The 18,247-nt window shown below is 46.7% G+C and overlaps 1 protein-coding gene across 5 annotated transcripts in view; it reads left to right on the top strand.

The window, feature by feature from the left end:
- Positions 1 to 12,308, top strand: part of LOC140913636 (E3 ubiquitin-protein ligase rnf213-alpha-like) — a 175,631-nt gene extending 163,323 nt beyond the window's left edge. For all 5 annotated transcript variants that reach the window (XM_073350365.1, XM_073350364.1, XM_073350366.1 and 2 more), the window contains 6 exons: positions 583 to 778; positions 2,278 to 2,355; positions 4,322 to 4,522; positions 7,006 to 7,095; positions 8,789 to 8,949; positions 10,328 to 12,308. In XM_073350365.1, coding sequence (XP_073206466.1) covers positions 583 to 778; positions 2,278 to 2,355; positions 4,322 to 4,522; positions 7,006 to 7,095; positions 8,789 to 8,949; positions 10,328 to 10,499 — 898 coding nt within the window. In that variant the 3' untranslated portion in view covers positions 10,500 to 12,308. The remainder of the gene's footprint in view (positions 1 to 582; positions 779 to 2,277; positions 2,356 to 4,321; positions 4,523 to 7,005; positions 7,096 to 8,788; positions 8,950 to 10,327) is intronic.
- Positions 12,309 to 18,247: the final 5,939 nt, after the last annotated feature.

Below are 18,247 nucleotides of genomic sequence, written 5' to 3'. Positions count from 1 at the left end.
TGAGAAGAAGAAAGACAGGGGAAAAAAAGCCAGCAGAAAACGAGAGAAGTGGTGGTGAGCATGGTCCAGAGACATGGCAGAGACAGAGAGCCTCCAGACTGGAAATGGTGAGCCAGGGACCTGCCTCCTGCTTGTATGTTTCTGCTGTGTTCAGGGAACCAGGACTTCATGTGCATTCTGTAAATAAATAGGGTTGCACCAAAGAAATACCTGACCTGTATCATCCATTTCTCCTCTTAATGGAAACAATCCCACAAGGCCCTAAATGCTGGCTAATTTCTTGGGTCAAAGGGTCAACAATAATAAAGATGGAGGTGCTTTTATTTTCCTCTCAGGGTCAAGATTTCAAGCTTTTCCCTGCAGCTACCAGAGTGGGAAACGTGCCTTTTTTTAAAATGGGAGTTGCTTTTCTCCCATGACTCCAGGAGCTGGAACCACAAATAGCATGAGACTCCCAAGAGTTGGCAACTGAGCGTAAGGCTGGAGAGATGTGCTAAATGGCCCACCAGGGCTTGTTCCATCTTAGATTTTTTTTGGCAGTAAAGAAGAAGACCCCTCATGTTATTCTTCCCTTTTCTCCAGGTCTGTTTCAGCGGAAGAGGTGAAGCACGCCTCTGTGTTAAGTGTTACTGAGAGCGACTTGATCACCATGGCGCTGTTGAACTTCCAGTATGTGCTCGAGGAAGATGGAACCAAGACCACCCACTATAACTTTCTGACTCTGCAGGGGCAAGCGATTCACCGATTCATCAGCGGGAAGCCTGTCGTGAAAGCCCAGGTGAGTTCAGGATGAAATCATGGAGGCGGTGCTTTGCCATAGACTTCAGTGCAGCCAGGATTTTACTCTCAGTGCTTGCTGCTCTGCTGCCTGGCACCTGTGTGGAGTCATTCACACCTGAACAAAATGGGTGCAAACCACAAACAATTCAGAACGCATAGGTAGAATGGTGATGACCGGTGAAAGACCTGATCCACTATGGCCTTTTCCAGATTTACACCTGTTTAGCTCCATTGATTGCAGTGGGGTTACATTGATGTAAATTGGGGGTAGTGCATTGGCAAATCAGCCCCACTGTGTTTAGACTTAGGTTAAAATATTCAAACATGCCTAAGTGACTTAGGAGCCTAGGACCCATTTTCACAAGGGACATAGGAGCAGAGCTGGTTGGGAATTTGCTGACGCAGTTTTGTTGTTGTTGGAAAATGCCAATTCATCAGGACCAAAACTTCCCATGGGAACATGCTGATTTTGACAAATTGTTCGTTTAAATAAAAAAGAAAATTGGAGAAATGTTTTGAAAATATCAAAACATCTCATTTCCTCATTTGATTTCTGGTTTGAAACAATTGTGTGTTTTGAAATTAGAGTTATTTATTAGTTTAAATTTTAAAAATAAAAGTAAAAAGTCAAAATCAAAATTAAACATTTTTGAAATTATCAAAACAAAACATTTCAATTGACCCAAACCAAAACATTTTTCTGTTTGTGAAAATTTTCAAGATTTTGAGTTCCCATATCAATTTGTAAGAGAGAAGTTTTTGAACTCTCAAATTCTCTCAGGATAGCAAAACCATTTCCCTCCCAGGTCTGCTTAGGAGTCTAAATCCCATTGACTTGCAATGAGACTTGGGCTCCTAGGGGCCAGATTTTTTAAATTATTTATCAGAGGGGTAGCTGTGTTAGTCTGTATCCACAGAAACAACGAGTAGTCCAGTGGCATCTTAAAGACAGATTTATTTGGACATAAACTTTCGTGGGTAAAAAACCCACTTCTTCAGATGCAAGGTTTTTCTTTAGATTTTTTACCCATGAAAGCTTATGCCCAAATAAATCTGTTAGTCTTTAAGGTGCCACCGGACTCCTCCTTTTTTGAAATTATTTAGGCATCTAGGGGCCTATTGGAATTTTCAAAAGCACCTGAGCAGGTTAGATGCCTAAGTCCCACGGCAAAACAATGGGATTTGGGCACCCAAGTGACTAAATCATCTTTGAAAATGGTTCTTACATTCCAAAATCACTTAGGCAATTCTGAACACTTTAGCCTGAACTCCCATTGATTTCAATAGATGATTTTTTAAAATCACATTGGGCACTTTTAAAAATCCAGCCTTAAGAGCCTAAGACACTTTTCAAAATGGGCTATAGGCTCCTAAATCCCTTAGGTGCATTTTGAAAATTATGCTTTAACCCTTGGAGTGTGCTTCAGGTTTTTTTCTGTACTGAACAATGCTGTACTTCATAAACCAGTTATTAATCACTAACATTTTCATTTTCAGACAACTCCGTCCATTACGCTGAACAATGTGAAGACTCTGTACTCCACGAAAGATAACGTTAAAGAACAACCGCGCCAGGTGAGATCAAAAACAACCCTGGGTTTTCCCGCAGCTTCAGACTCAGATAATCCTCTCTCTTTCCCCCACTGTAAATAGCTTTCATAGCCACTATAGGGTCAGAAGGTTGAGTAAATATCCCAAACCTACAGTATGTCCACTCATCCATTAAGGGCACCATTCTCTAAACACTCCAGTCATTTCTGGGTGCCTCCAGGATTTGAGTGCTCAGCTTGAGACATTGGAGCAGCACAAAGCGGCCGTAGAGTAGGCCAGAATCAGGCCTATGATGAGCCAAGTGGCCCATCAAGGTCTAGCTTTAGCCACTAAGAAGCACATTTTTGTACAGTTCCTTGGCCACTTGGAGTCAGGGGGGCTGGTTCTCTTCCCTCGTATGCCAGCTACACAACAGTTTTATTCCATTGACTGCCCTGATTTTACTCCTGAATTACGCTGATGTAATGCTCTCATTATTGGTTCAAACACATTTTGAAAGAATTCCCATTATAAAATAATTATTTAGAGAAGGGTGACTTGAGGGCTGTTTGTTCTCCCTGTCTCATGACACAGGAAAAACAGGATTTTCAATTAAATTAAAAGGTGGCAAATTTAAAACTGATCAAAGGACATACTTTTCCACACAATATGTGGCTATTCTGTGGAACTCATTGCCACAAGAAGTCACTGAGGCCAAGAAGTTAGCAAGAAATGATTGGACATTTCTGTAGATCACAGAAATATCCACAGTTAGCAATAATTAGTGATGACAAAAATTTTTAAACCTCCCACTCTAGGGTGTGAGCCGGTCTCTTACTATCAGAGATCAGATGGGGTCTAGCATGGGAGCAGATTATTTTCCATCTGGGGCGGGAGGGCATTTCCTATGCCTTCCTCTGTGGCATCTGCTATTGCGTGTTGTCAGAGACAGGTGACTGTACTAGACGGACCTGGCATTGATCCCGTCTGGCAATACCCATGTTCCCTTCTGGTAAAGTCCCATAGAATTTAGTACTGATGAAACCAAAGGTCTCTGTAGTGTGATTCCATAGAAACTGGTCTCTAAATCTTTCCAGTTTCATAGAGAATTATATCCTTTTTCCACTGAATGCATCCGATGAAGTGAGCTGTAGCTCACGAAAGCTTATGCTCAAATAAATTTGTTAGTCTCTAAGGTGCCACAAGTACTCCTATCCTTTCTATAGTTTTTGTCACCTTCCCCTAGAATGCCAAGCAGGAATAGAATTCTCACTTGAATTATATAGCAAAATCATCAAACGTATAGCACTTACATTCTATAGGAGTTTTGCTTAGAGGGTCACCTAACTTTACAATCTTAACTATCAGAATGAGATAAAATACGTCATGAAAGTATTTGTGTATTATTAACACGGCATTATTAACACATCTTAACGATGAGGTGACTTGATCACAGTCTAAGTACCAACATGGGGAACAAATACTTGATAATAAAGGGCTTTTCAATCTAGTAGACAAAGGTAAACTGTGATCTTGTGGCTGGAAGTTGAAGTTAGACAGGAAATGAAGTAACATTTTTAACAGTGAGAGTAATTAGCCATTGGAATAATTTACTGAGGGCTGTGGTGGATTCACTCTCACTAGCAATTTTTAAATCAAGATTGGATGCTTTTCTAAAAGACCTGTACTTCAAACAGAAATTATTTTGGGGAAGTTCTGTGGCTTGTGTTACACAGGAGGTCAGACTCAGTAGACCATCACAGCAGTCACTTCTGGCCATAGAATCTATTAATTTAATATTCATTTGTCTTATATATGGCATCTCTAACAAAATTCCTCATAGGTTCTTCACACATTGTATACAATCCCGTAGACCATATAAGGCCAGTGTGGAAACACTTAAGGCTGAGTTTTTCAAAGTTGCTTAGGGGATTTGGATGCTATTGATTGTAATGGAAATTGGATGTGGAAATCCTACAGACAGCCTTTCATCTCCTGTTGCTATCCATAGGAACCCCTGAGCATGAGTCTAATGAAACGCATTATGGAAGAGGCCAGTTCAGTGAACGACATTTCCAGAGCACTCTCCACCCTGAAAGTGGCTGCAGAGTTCCTGGCCGTGACTGGAGGGGACCCAGAGCGGCTCCTGACTGAGTATGTCAGAAATGACCTGAAGATGGAGGCTAATGCAAAGCAGTTCAGAGACTTACCAGTAAGAGATTAACTTTGGTTTGAATTCACAGCAATGAAAACGAAGCTCTTTATAATAAATATTCTTTGTTTTCATGCTTTCTACTATACATTCTGAATATATGAATATAGAGTACAGTTTCTTTCCAAAACTATTGTTTGAGCAAAAAATTGTGGTTTTGACTAAATGAATATTTTTGCTTTCTGTGGAAAATTTCAACTTTCCATCAAAAAAGAAAAATGAAAACTTTTGAGTTTCCCCCAAAAATGGAAACAAAAACATCAATTTTCAGGTTTCTAAGGAAAGGTTGAAATTTTCCACAAAACATTTCATTGAAATGTTCTGTGGAAGAAAACCCGTTCTCTGACCAACCCTACTGTATAAATTCTAGAGTAGAGTAGATTTTTCTGTCAGAAAATGCCGACTTGATTAAACTGAAACAATCTGCAGGAATTCAGCTGACTCCTACCTCCCCAGGTTCTTCAGCTCCTCCATAGCCCCAGGTCAGAATGGGAGGCTCCCAAATCATTTAGACACTTCTGAAAAGATTACCTTGCATTCGTTTGCAGACATGCATTGTCTCTTTGTTACAACCCAGCACATGGTGACCGGTGCCTTTTGACACTATTGCTATACAAATAAATAATACTAATGAATAATCCACATGGGCACAGTTTCTGAAAATGCCTGCCAGGTACCATAGAATCATAGAATATCAGGGTTGGAAGGGACCCCAGAAGGTCATCTAGTCCAACCCCCTGCTCAAAGCAGGACCAATTCCCAGTTAAATCATCCCAGCCAGGGCTTTGTCAAGCCTGACCTTAAAAACCTCTAAGGAAGGAGATTCTACCACCTCCCTAGGTAACGCATTCCAGTGTTTCACCACCCTCTTAGTGAAAAAGTTTTTCCTAATATCCAATCTAAACCTCCCCCACTGCAACTTGAGACCATTACTCCTCGTTCTGCCATCTGCTACCATTGAGAACAGTCTAGAGCCATCCTCTTTGGAACCCCCTTTCAGGTAGTTGAAAGCAGCTATCAAATCCCCCCTCATTCTTCTCTTCTGCAGGCTAAACAATCCCAGCTCTCTCAGCCTCTCCTCATAACTCATGTGTTCCAGTCCCCTAATCATTTTTGTTGCCCTTCGCTGGACTCTCTCCAATTTATCCACATCCTTCTTGAAGTGTGGGGCCCAAAACTGGACACAGTACTCCAGATGAGGCCTCACCAATGTCGAATAGAGGGGAACGATCACGTCCCTCGATCTGCTCGCTATGCCCGTACTTATACATCCCAAAATGCCATTGGCATTCTTGGCAACAAGGGCACACTGCTGACTCATATCCAGCTTCTCGTCCACTGTCACCCCTAGGTCCTTTTCCGCAGAACTGCTGCCTAGCCATTCGGTCCCTAGTCTGTAGCTGTGCATTGGGTTCTTCCGTCCTAAGTGCAGGACTCTGCACTTGTCCTTGTTGAACCTCATCAGATTTCTTTTGGCCCAATCCTCTAATTTGTCGAGGTCCCTCTGTATCCTATCCCTACCCTCCAGCGTATCTACCACTCCTCCCAGTTGAGTGTCATCTGCAAACTTGCTGAGGATGCAATCCACACCATCCTCCAGATCATTTATGAAGATATTGAACAAAACCGGCCCAAGGACAACCCTTGGGGCACTCCACTTGATACCGGCTGCCAACTAGACATGGAGCCATTGATCACTACCCGTTGAGCCTGACAATCTAGCCAGCTTTCTATCTACCTTATAGTCCATTCATCCAGCCCATACTTCTTTAACTTGCTGGCAAGAATACTGTGGGAGCCTATGTCAAAAGCTTTGCTAAAGTCAAGGAACAACACATCCACTTCTTTCCCCTCATCCACAGAGCCAGTTATCTCATCATAGAAGGCAATTAGATTAGTCAGGCATGACTTGCCCTTGGTGAATCCATGCTGACTGTTCCAGATCACTTTCCTCTCCTCTTCAGAATTGATTCCTTGAGGACCTGCTCCATGATTTTTCCAGAGACTGAGGTGAGGCTGACTGGCCTGTAGTTCCCCTGATCCTCCTCCTTCTAATTTTTAAAGCTGGGTACTACATTAGCCTTTCTCCAGTCCTCCAGGACCTCCCCCAATCGCCATGAGTTTTCCAAGATAACCAGCAGGATCCCAACTTTTCAAACCAGAGCTTGGCCATTCTACTCAATGAACTATTCATTGAACTGAACTAGTTGAATAAACTGAAACAAAGAAAATATCTTCTCTGTGCCGACAAAAAGCTGTCAAAAGCTGGTTTTGCTCTTCAGCAAACTCTGGTTCCAGGTGCTTAGCCAGTGACTCCCACCAGCTCAGTGGTTTGACATTCTTTAAAACTTTGGCAGTAGCAAGGTAACTGTGAAACAAATATAGAATGTACTCACTTTCGCGATGAGGATTTAAGTAATGGTGTAAAGGCTTTCTGGGTGCCAAGGTCTGGGTAAATCCCTGTCTGTGTTGTTTCATCCCAGGTTGTCCCACACACCCGGCTGAAGCACATCCTGTCTCTGTGGCAGATCCTGTCAGCAAAGAGATCAGTGCTACTTGTACAAATGAACCAGGTAATGGAGGAACCCACCCCAGTGAGTGCCTGGGATGGGGCTGTGATAAGGCTGAACTTTCAGTGCAATTGTTTTTAAATCAGAAAATTGGGTTTTTGACAAACGGAAGTTTTTCCCACAGAAAATTTTGACTTTGCTGCAAAAAGAAAACATGAAAACTTTCCAGCTGAAAACCTATTCCTCTTTTGGACATGTTTCTGAAAGCCAGCTGCACTGTGAAATGGGTGGTGATTTTCAATTGCTTGTAACTCCACCAGATCTGAACAGAGTTTCTTGATCACAGCAAATGGCACCTGCCTGGCCCAAGGGCCATCCCACTGTCAAATGTCATGCTGCAAGCCACAGATACAATTATTTTAGTTATTGTTTTGTTTTCTGATTAAAAGTCAAACTTTTGTGCAGGAAAATATCCCAACATTTCCCCACCAGCTCTAGTTATGACCAACATTCTCTGCTCACTTGCTGTGCAGTCCCTCCCCTGCTGCTGTCAGGCTCCATCACTTGGAGTCTGTAAATCTAGGTGCGTCGTCCCTTTCCCAAAGTTGCACTCTAGCTCATCCAGGAGTTATTGTGCCAGAGGCAGGAATCTCTGGGGGAGATTCTCTGGCCCGGATTTGGCAGGAGGCTGGGCTGGATGGGACCTGATGGTCTTAATACTGTTGATAAATTGCGTAGACAATTGTTTGTCCACATCTTGGTTAGTTATTAAGTATATTCAAGAGATCAGTCGGGTTTATTGCTAAAAGTCAGGAAGAGTATAGAGAGATGTCTGTTGGTCTTTCCCTGACCTGAAGAAGAGCTCAGTGCATCTCAAAAGTGTCTCTCTTTGAGCAACATACGTTGTTCCAGTGAGAATACCTCACCCACTCATCTCTTTAATATCCTGGGACCAACATGGCTACAACAACACTGACAATAATAGCATAGTACTGGAAGAAAGGCTTTGTAATATAGCCGTTTCCGTGAAGCTGTCTTGTGCTGCTGTTCAATTCACTTTACACAGAAGGTGTGCTCCCAGTTACATATTTCAGCAAATAGTATTTATAGGATGGTTAACAAGTTACAAAATGCTTTATACGTCACAAAAATCCAGCCCATCAGCTTGTGTCAGTTCCTTAACTTGTTGTTCTGTGTCTTCCCTTACTTTGTTTTGGATACTAGTGTTCCAGGTACTGGTCCAGCTTGTACTGGGCACAACATTAATGTATTTTGTGTTTGGCAAGTTTCTTATTTTCTAATGCCAAAGCTGACTTCAGTTTTGCAAAGTGTTATGGGATACTTAGCACAAGAGAACAGGATTATAAAAAGACAGACAATTCAGGCAATTGCTAGAAATTTATCTACAATATAATGTTCTATTGATATTGTGTGTTTAATGCATTGTGGTATCAATATTGATTATGTGAGATGGATGGACAGACATTAGTCAATAAAAGCTATGAAAGTTTTGCTGGCTACAGGGACTGCAGCACTGGCCTGAGGTCATGTGCAGAGCCACCTGCTCCATCCCACCCCAGGAGCACCCCCTATGCATAGGGTAGAAGCAAGAGAGTCACCAGGCTACACCTACTCTGAGCCAAATGAGGAGACTCTTCCATTAGGTACATCCTCAACTGCTCTGTGCATGGGGCATCCAGCCACTCCTGCAGCACCTCTGCACTTGCCCCCACTGACACTGTGCTTCTCATTTCAGAATCCCTTCTTCCTGATAGACAAGGGCTTCCATGACGAGCTGGCTGCCCAGGAGCGGGAGGAGCTGACAACTGCGCTATCCACTGTCAATATTGAGTTCTTTATCATTGAGCTGCACGAAATGATCACAGTGACATTGGAAAGCTACGAAAACAGTTGGGGGTAACAACATGTTTCTCTTGTCTGTGAATATGGGAAGGGCCTCTGCACGAACATTTAGATCCAGATGAAAAAAATTTTTTTTTTTTTTACTTTTAATTTGGAGCAGGCACAAACCACTTTAGATATGATTCCCTATTGATTTAAGAGACTTTGTGGGTATGTTTGGTTGTTTTTTTCTTTTAAATGCAGGTTAAAAGATCAAGGCAAATGTAGGGGAAGAAACCCAGCCTCTTAAAATTGCTGGTATATTACTCGTATGCTGTATTAAAAGGGAAAGGTCAAATCATATCACGTATAAAAGGTCTTTTTCCCTAGATCTCCAAGTCTTTAGAATTGGATAACCTGCTTGGCTAGAGATTCTCAGGCTTTCCATACTGCAGAACTAGAGGGGCTTAGAGAAGAGCAATGAGAATGATCAGGTTTGCGGAGAAACTACTATGAAGAGAGACTGAACCGATTGAGGTTGTTACCTAGGAATAGAGGAGATTGAATAATGGTCTATAAAATACTGACTGGTCTAGAGAAGGAAGATCAGGAGGCATCTGTTCTTCCACTCCCATAACACAAGAACAAAGGGATGTTCAGTGGAATTGAAAGGTAGGAAATTCATAGGAAATAGTTTTTTACATGGCTTGTGGAACTCACTGCCACATGAAGTCACTGAGGCTGAGAATTTTGTAAGACTTAAGAATGGATTAGGCATGTCTATGGATAATAAGAACATCCGTTGTTGTTGATAAAAATTCCAGCAGGGATATTAAATCTCATTCTTTAGGTAAGGGCTGGAGTTTTGGAATCTTCTATTCCTTATAACCCTTTAATGCCTTGTTTTCTTCCCCAGAATTATCTCCAGTACTGGATAATTTCACCCACTGCTGTTTAAGAGCACACTGTTTTGCTTAAAAATTGATGGAAGGAAACGTTACCTCTTGTCTGACAACTCTTGAATATTCACTAATTGAGGCTTTAGAAACGTTACACGTAGGGCTTTTTTGAATGAAAAATTGAGTTTTGGATTAAATGTAAATTTTCTCAGAAAGCATCTGCCTTCCTCAAAAAAATTTAGTTCAGAAAACCAGAAATTTTTAGACATTTTTCATTTATTTGAGCCATCAACATTTCACTTTTCAGCAGTGTTGAGCTGAAAATGTTTACTTTTTAGTTGCTGAAAACCAAACTATTTTCAGATTTGGGGGGGTTCATTTTTTGACAAAAAGTCAAAACTTGCTGCAGAAAAATACCCTACTTTATACCATCTGAAGTGACCAGCAGTGTGAAAAGAGAACTCAAGAAACTGGGTGTGCCTGTCAGACTTGGCACTTAGCCTTTCCGAACCAGTGTCCTGTACATTTACAATCTCGTTCTCTTTTATGAACAGGATAGTGGAGACCTTTCAAGAATATTTAGAAAAAGAGGGAAAAGAAGAAAATTACATTATGAATCTGACCAGCGCTGTGAGCCCAGACCTTCAGCTGAAGAAGGTCATTTCAGTGTGGAAAACTGCCGTGCTAATCAACAAAACATACACCCGCTCCTACAGCCAAGAGTGAATGGGTCCGTGAATTGTTTCCTGTGGATAGCAAATCCAATTACTGCGCCCCGCCTGTAATCCGCAGAGATTTAGGAAGCAGAGTTTCTTTAAGAAGTGAGTCTCAAATCACGAGGCCGATGCATCACTTGAATCAATCAGATTGAAGTGGTGCCTAGGCCCGGGAATTTGAGTGGAGATGTTACGGGCATGACCAGCTCTGCGAGTGTTGCTCTGCGTGTTGCTCTCTGCAAGCGAGTGAATTTCACCCACCGAGAACTACAAATGATGGGCATGATTCTCGTGCCACTTGGGCCTTGTCAACACATAGTGCTTTAACGATAAGGGGAATAAGCGATACCTCTGTAAGTGCATTTATCTGTAAGGGGAAGCACTGAAGCCTGGTAACTAGGGCTGGGGAATGGGACTCAGGCCTTGGCTACACTTGCACGTTATACCACAACAAAGCGCCCAGAGCCCTCTAACTCACTCCCCGTCCACACTGGCAAGGCACATAGAGCGCTCTGACTCTTTGGCTAGGGCGCTGCTGGTACTCCACCTCCCCGAGAGGGATACGGTTTGCTGCATATTGGGTGAGACGCTGCAGCGTCACTACAGCGCTCTGACTGCCCTCTGGAAACCTCCCATAATCCCATTAACTGAAGTGGCCTCTCTTGTCTTTGTTGTGAACTCCGGCAGGAATGCGGAAGTGGCCCTTCCAAAGCTCCCTTTCAAACAGCCAGCTGCTTATCAGCTCCGAGAAAAAAACGAACAGCTACTGTTTGCTTTGAGTGAGTGAGAGTGGCGGGGGAGGAAAGGGGGGTCTGAATTTACAAGACAGCATGGTGATGCACTCTCAGCACCCCAAAAACCCGCTCGCTCTCCCCCCACATACACACAACACACTCCACCCCCTTCCCATTTGAAAAGCACGTTGCAGCCGCTTGAGCGCTGGGATAGCTGCCCATAATGCACCGCTCCCAATGCCGCTGCAAGGCCTGCAGATGTGGCCACGCCAGTGCGTTGGCAGCTGTCAGTGTGGACAGACTGGGGCGCTTTCCCTGCTGCGCTGTACGAAGGCTGGTTTAACCCAAAGCGCTCTACAGCTGCAAGTGTAGCCAAGCCCTCCGGAGACCTATGTTCTGTTCAGTAAAGTGGGGGAAATGATACTGATCTGTTACATAAAGTGCTGTGGCATCTACAGATGAAAAGCGCCAGGTGCTATCATACAGGGGTAACTGACCCCCGTCTAGGGCATTTTGGTAAAATGATCACACTCCTCACGGACATGGTCAGGCCAACCCAACTTCCAAGTGTAGGCCAGGCCTTGCACTGGAGTCAGCAAGGCTGGTTCTCAGCCTGGCTACTACTGCTGTCATTTGCGCCTGAGCAAAGCGCGTGTAAAATACCGCCAAATCAGAAAGGTCCTTTGCAGCCACGGTGCCCTCTCTTGGTGCAAGAATGACACAAAGTGCAAAGCAGAGGAGGAGAATTCCCCATGGATAACAGAGCATTAGGCCCCTAATTTTTAAAGTCTGTGGTGCATTATCTCAGACTTGGTCCGAATCGCCCTCCATTGTATTCTAGCTCTTTACTTGGGCTTTAGCAGATGAAATTGTCAGTTCTTTTTGCAGTGTCATGGCATGCGCCGTATCACAGACTCTGTGATCACAGTGGTCCCTTCTGGCCTTACAATCTGTGAGCCTCTGCTCAGTGTTTTGCAGCTATGTGAAATTTAGGTGTTAGAAAAAATATTTGCAGGTATCGTTTTCCGCCTGGCTTTCAATGCAGACATTTCCCTGTGCCTCGCAGTAAACAATGGAACAAGAAAGTGTCACATTCGTCTAGTTATTACCAGGTTTGAAGACTTTGTGAAAGTGAGAATGTGCAAGCGAACCCTGTCCGTGTCTATGCGTGTGTGCACTCTTAGGTGTGGGCATTTGGGAGAAAATTATCTTTTCATTCTAGTGAAATGAATTGGACTAGGAATTCTTTTAATAGCGTTTGCCCATTCTGTGAATATTTTCAAAAGATTTTTCAAAATTTCCCCCCACCTTGAATGAGGACAAGACGACGAAATCCCCAAAATATTCACAAACTAAAAAAACCTTGTTTTTCCATTTTGGGTCAATTGAAACATTTCATTGTGATAGCTTTGAAATATTTCATTTTTTCTCTTTTTAACCTTTTGTTTTCAGTATAATCAGCTTCAATTCTGAAACAAAAAGTTATTTTGCACCAGAAAACAATTTTTTCATTTCGAAAATCTCCAAACAAAATGTCTTGACAATTTTGAAACATTTTTCTCAAAAAAAAATTTTTTTTTTGAGTCAGGAAAATTTTTGAACCCAGTCCCATTCTTGGTTCAATGAATCTGCATTTTAAAATGAAAAAAAAATTATCAAAGATTTCTCGGTTCCACTTTTTAAGCCTTCTCTATATAACCCACCGTTACACAGGATACCATCTGTCTCCCTCCTGCCAATAGTTGAACCAGACAGGTAAATGAGCCTGCTGCTGCGTTTGGCTACAGAGGTCTTTTAGCTCATGTAGGAGAGGCTCATGCTTTTAGCTCTATATATAATCACAGGTTCAGTCTACTGCCGCTAGGGCACATTACACCCACACAAAGAAACTGGATCAGTTTAATTTAAATCAGTTTAAGGCTGAGCTCTTCCACTGATATAAATATGTTTTATATCAATTCATCTTAAACCAGTTGGGAAAACATTTAAGCTGAACCAAAACAAGGCCAGTTTCCTTTTTTTTTTTCCAGTAATTTTTGCAGTAATTTAACTAAATTGATTTTAAAGGTGATTTCAGGCCAAGTCCGCTTTCAAACTTCCACTGGCTTAATTATACTGTTTAGTTAAACTAGTTGAAAATCCTGTGTGAATACTCTCATTTCAGTGTCAGAGTGGCTTATTTCTGTTTAGCTTAACCCAACTCCTAGTCAGCTTAACCAGAATGTCAGCCTTAGCCTGGAATAAAGATGTCCACACAGGAATTGAAACCAATTTAACATAAGCAGTTTAAAAATCACATCACTGCAAGTTGCTGATGCAGACAGGCCCAAAACTAAATTAGCTGAAGTTGGATTTAAGCAAAATCAATTTTAATCCCTTTTAAACCAAAATCTGAGGCCTGGTCTACGCTACAAAGTTAGATTGACGTAAGGCAACTTACACTGAGTGTCTATACTATAAAATTATAAGTCGTCCACTACACCAATCTAATAACTCCACCTCCACAAGAGGCATAATGCTTCAGTCAATATAGTTAGGGCAACGCAGTGTCCAAGTAGGCACTGCGTTACTTACTTTATTGCCTGGCAGAGGAAGCACCGGGCCTCCACCATCGAGTAGTGGACCCAGTAATGGGCCCCCTAGTAGTGCAACAGGAAGGACGCCCTTGAGCGCTGCCCTGTCACGGGCCACCGGTGGCAGTTGGAGTTGCACCAGCCGGCAGAAGGACAGAACGTGACGGAGGGCGGGGTCCTTGCAGCCCAATGGGAGAGGGCTGATGACGGACACGGTTTCCCCCAGGGTGGAGAGGGAAGGCAAGAGGACAGCACTGGGGAGGAAGGATGGGACAGAGGTCAGTACCACCCATACGCCCAGCTCCTCCACCCCCACTGTAAGGCCCTTCTCCACCACCTCCTGAGTGGCAGCCTCCAATGCCAGGAAGACCATGACCTTCCCATACATTTTGGAGGCTGCCACGATGGCCTTGGGCCCCACCATCCGCGCCAGCACCCGCACGTAAGTTTCGACATGGAGCGAGGTGGACACCAGGAGGCAGCGGACGCCGTGCCTCCTAGTCAGCGAGGGGATGGGACCCCAGCCACCAAGGATGGTACCGGAGGTGGCGGTCAGGGTAGGTGGCACATGGAGGGGCTCCATGCCTCTCCCCCAGCCCCCCCACAGCAGCAGAGGCTAACGCCCCCCCCAGGACCACAGGTGTTATAGTCACTCAGTCCAAAAGCAGAAACAAACCCCCTCCACAGTGCTGCCCCTCACAGCAGCCTTCCTCCTCCTCAATGAGGGCAGCAGGCTCCAAGACAGAAGCAGCAGCAAGCAGGTGGCAGCCAGCCAAGCAGGAGGGACCCAGAAATGGTGGTGGGCTCTTCGCTTCTCCCTCCATAGGATGGGGTACGCTGGCTGTGCCCCTCCCCCAACACACATACAACAGCAGCAGTCCAGGGAGGGAAGAAGCTCCAGCCAGTATAGCAGCCAGAGAGACGACACCTGTAGTGGTCTTATTGGAAAAGCCTGGGAGGTGCTTGTGCCCACCCACATCTAAAGGCCCCTCCCTTAGCCTAGCGGCTCGAACCTTGGACCTGGGTTCCAAATGAGTACTTGGGACCACCAATGAAAAACAGGTTTGGGAGTGATGGTCAGAGGTTCAAAATGTGGGATCCAGATGGAGACACAATCATGGACAGCGCCCACTGCTCCTCAAAGGTGTCTAGGGAGCCAGCGGATGCTGCCCAGAGGAACGCTGCCCAGAAACATGAGATCAGGGAGGACCGGAAATAGGCCCCACAGTCGCAGAGCACCCCCTTGTCTAGCATCCTCCTCCTGGTGTTTTAGATGGTGACCTTGGCTAGGTCCAGGAGGAGGTTGACGAGGAGGTCTCGTGACTTCATGGGGACATGGATAGGGTGTGCAAAAATGAACAGGCGTGGGGAAAAGTGCAGCCAGAACCTCAGCAAGAGGTTCTGGAGGAGCCGGAATAGGGGCTGCAACCTGGTGGCAGTTGGAGTTGTGCCAGGTTCTCCCTCATGTTGCAGAAGGGGCAGGCCTCGGGTATGGGGGTGAACCATGCCAGGTACATGCCCGTGCTCACGTCTCTGCAAAGGAGCCACCCACTGATGGCCCCAGCGGGCCGTGGGAAGAAGGTGGAATATTGGCTGGTGGAAGGTAGCCCCACCATTTGGTGTCGGGGGGCGGGACACGAGGATGAGGAAATGCAACGTGTGGCGCACGAGCATGTACAGTTGGTCCCTAGGCACGGTTTGGAAGCGAACTGGCTGCAGGGTATGCAGCCGGCTTGAAGTGTGACAGGGTGGGTGCCGGGGGAACTCGTGGAACAGGAGCCCAATAAAAAGGTCCGGAGGGCCTGGGGTGAGGGTGGGCAGGGAGCTCTCTCTCGCAGGGCCCGCTGCAGAAAAATGAGAGAAGTGGCCGATAAGGCTGCCCCCACCTCCTGGAGCATGCACAGGGGAGTCAGAAGGGTGGAGAGCCCCATGAGCCGACCGAGCACCCAGGGGTCCACCCAGTCCCCCCCTGTCGTAGTCCAGGAGGTCTCCAACCCTGGTGGTTTCTGCCAGTACCAGCCTCTGGCGCAACGAGGGAGACTCTGCCACCTGCACATAAAGTTGGGGGTTGTGTAGCAGGGGCTCCATAAGGAGGTCCACCCCCTCCATGGCCACAATGGACCTGGTCACTGAGACCAGGTTCCAGGTCTGGAGGAGGTCCTGGTAGAAGACCGGCAGCTTGGAGACATCTCGTGGAAGATTTCTCGGGTGGAGAAAAGGAGCTGCTGATTGTATTGGAGCCCTCAAAGGCGGCAGAGGAAGGTGTGTGCCAACGTGCTCCATGCCTGACTACCTGCACCATAAAGGAGTCTCTGCAGGGCCTGGAGGCAGAAGATGTGGACCTGGCTATGAAGGCAGACCAGGCCCTGTCCTCCTTCCTCCAGGGGAAGACTCAGGACCCCTGCAGAGACCCAGTGCAGTCCTGGCCAGAAAAACTCCAGAGCTGTTCTCCGGAGCTGGGCCAGGATCCCCGGGGCCGGGCTCAGGGTGTTGAGCCAGTGCCAGACCATGGACAGGAATAGCTGGTTCAGCACCAGCGCCCTCCCTTCCAGGGAGAGACTCCAGAGCAGTCCCGTCCATCTCTGCAGCTGCTCTCCCACCCTGGCCACCAAATTGTGCCAGCTCGCCGGTGGAGAAGGATGCATGGCAGAAAGATAGCCGCTGAGATAGAGCAGTGGACCCACGTGCCACTGGATGGCTTGAAGCCCTGGTGGGAGGGAGCTCACCTGCCACCCGTCCCCAACCACCAGGCCAGAGCTCTTGACCCAGTTGACCCAGGAGGAGGAGGCCGCTGAGTAGATGGCCCGGCAAGCCTTTACCTGAACCAGGTCGCCCGGATCCTGGACCACGAGGAGCACATCGTCGGCGTACGCCGACAGAACCAGCCGCATCTCCGGCTCCCAAAGCACCAACCTCGTCAACCGCTGGCAGAGGAGACAGAGGAAGGGCTCAATCACCAGAGCGTACAGCTGGCCCAAAAGGGGGCACCTCTGCCGTACTCCCTGCCCGAAGCTGACTGGCTCGGTCAGGATCCAATCGAGCCTGGCCAGACCCTCCAGGTCAGTGTACAGCACCTGGAGAAAGCCCACGAACTGGGGCCTAAAGCCGAACACCCCCAGAGTGCCCGGGAGATACCCATGGTCCATCCTGTCAAACACCTTCTCCTGGTCCAGGGACAGGAGGGTGAATGAGCGCCAAGAGGTCCTGGACCAAGTACAGATTATCAAAGATGGTCCAGCCCGGGACAGTGTAGGTCTGATCAGCATGGACCCCAGCTGCAGCGAGATGGCCTTCGCTATGACCTTGTAGTCCATACTGAGGAGTGAGACGGGACACCAGTTCTGAAGGTTGCGGAGGTCCTCCTTCTTCGGCAACAAGGTGAGCACGGCTCACCTGCACAAGAGAGGGAGGACCCCACTTTCCAAGTAGTCAGCCCAGAGGGTGACATGGTCTGGGCTGAGGACATCCCAGAACACGCGGTAGAACTCCACAGTCAGCCCGTCCATGCCAGGGGATTTATTAGTGGATATGCAGCGGAGGGCTTCCAAGAGCTCAACCAGAGTGAGAGGCAGCTCCATATGGTCTCAGTCGCCCACACTGACCGTCAGGAGTTCGGTCCAGAGCACCCTGAAGGCTTTGGCTTCAGTTGGATCCAGGGAGAAGATTCCTGGCCCTTCCACACATCTCCTCCGGATCCGTGAGGGGGGTGTCGTCCTCCGCCAGGAGGCAGGTGATGTGCTTCTTTGTCCCCTTCTTTTTCTCCAGGGCATAGAAGAAGTGGGAGCCACGATCCATCTCCCGCAGGAGACAGATGCGGGATCAAATGAAGGCACACTGGGCCTGGCGGTCTTCCAGGGCCTGGAGCTCCTCCCACTTCTCCTGGTACGCTGCGCAGAGGGATGGATCCTCAGGGCTGGTGGTCAGACGCCTCTCCAGCTCCAAGACCTCCCGCTCCAACTGCCCTATCACTGCATCCCTCCACTGGCTGGTGCCCCGTGTGTAGTCATGGTAGAAGAGCCGGGCACGCACCTTCCCCACATCCCACCACCACCACACCAAGGGAAAGGCACGCCTCTGCCCTCACCAGGCCAGCCAGAACTCCTGGAAGGACGCCATGAAGCCCTTGTCCTCCAGCAAGCTGTTGTTGAAATGCCAATAGGCCGGCCCCAGCCTCTCTGAACTCAGAGAGGCTGCCATGGCTGCCAGGTGGTGGCCCAAGAATGGAGCCGGCCAGATGCTGGAGGAGTGGGCTCATGTCAGATGGAAACAAGATAGATAAATATGGTCCTCCACCTGGACACAGGTAAAGGTGGTATCATTGTCCAGGTGGTGGTCGTGCCAGACATCCACCAGGGAAAGATAGATCACGATCTCCCTGAGGACGCCCATGGTGGCCTCGCAGCTCTCAAGTCCTGAGTGGTCCCAGTCCTCAAGGGTGGTGTTGAAGCCCC

Source organism: Lepidochelys kempii, chromosome 6 (assembly GCF_965140265.1).
Source record: "Lepidochelys kempii isolate rLepKem1 chromosome 6, rLepKem1.hap2, whole genome shotgun sequence".
Taxonomy (NCBI): domain Eukaryota; kingdom Metazoa; phylum Chordata; order Testudines; family Cheloniidae; genus Lepidochelys; species Lepidochelys kempii.
The sequence above is the reverse complement of the archived record's forward strand: the minus strand, read 5'-3'. Positions and strand labels throughout refer to the sequence as shown.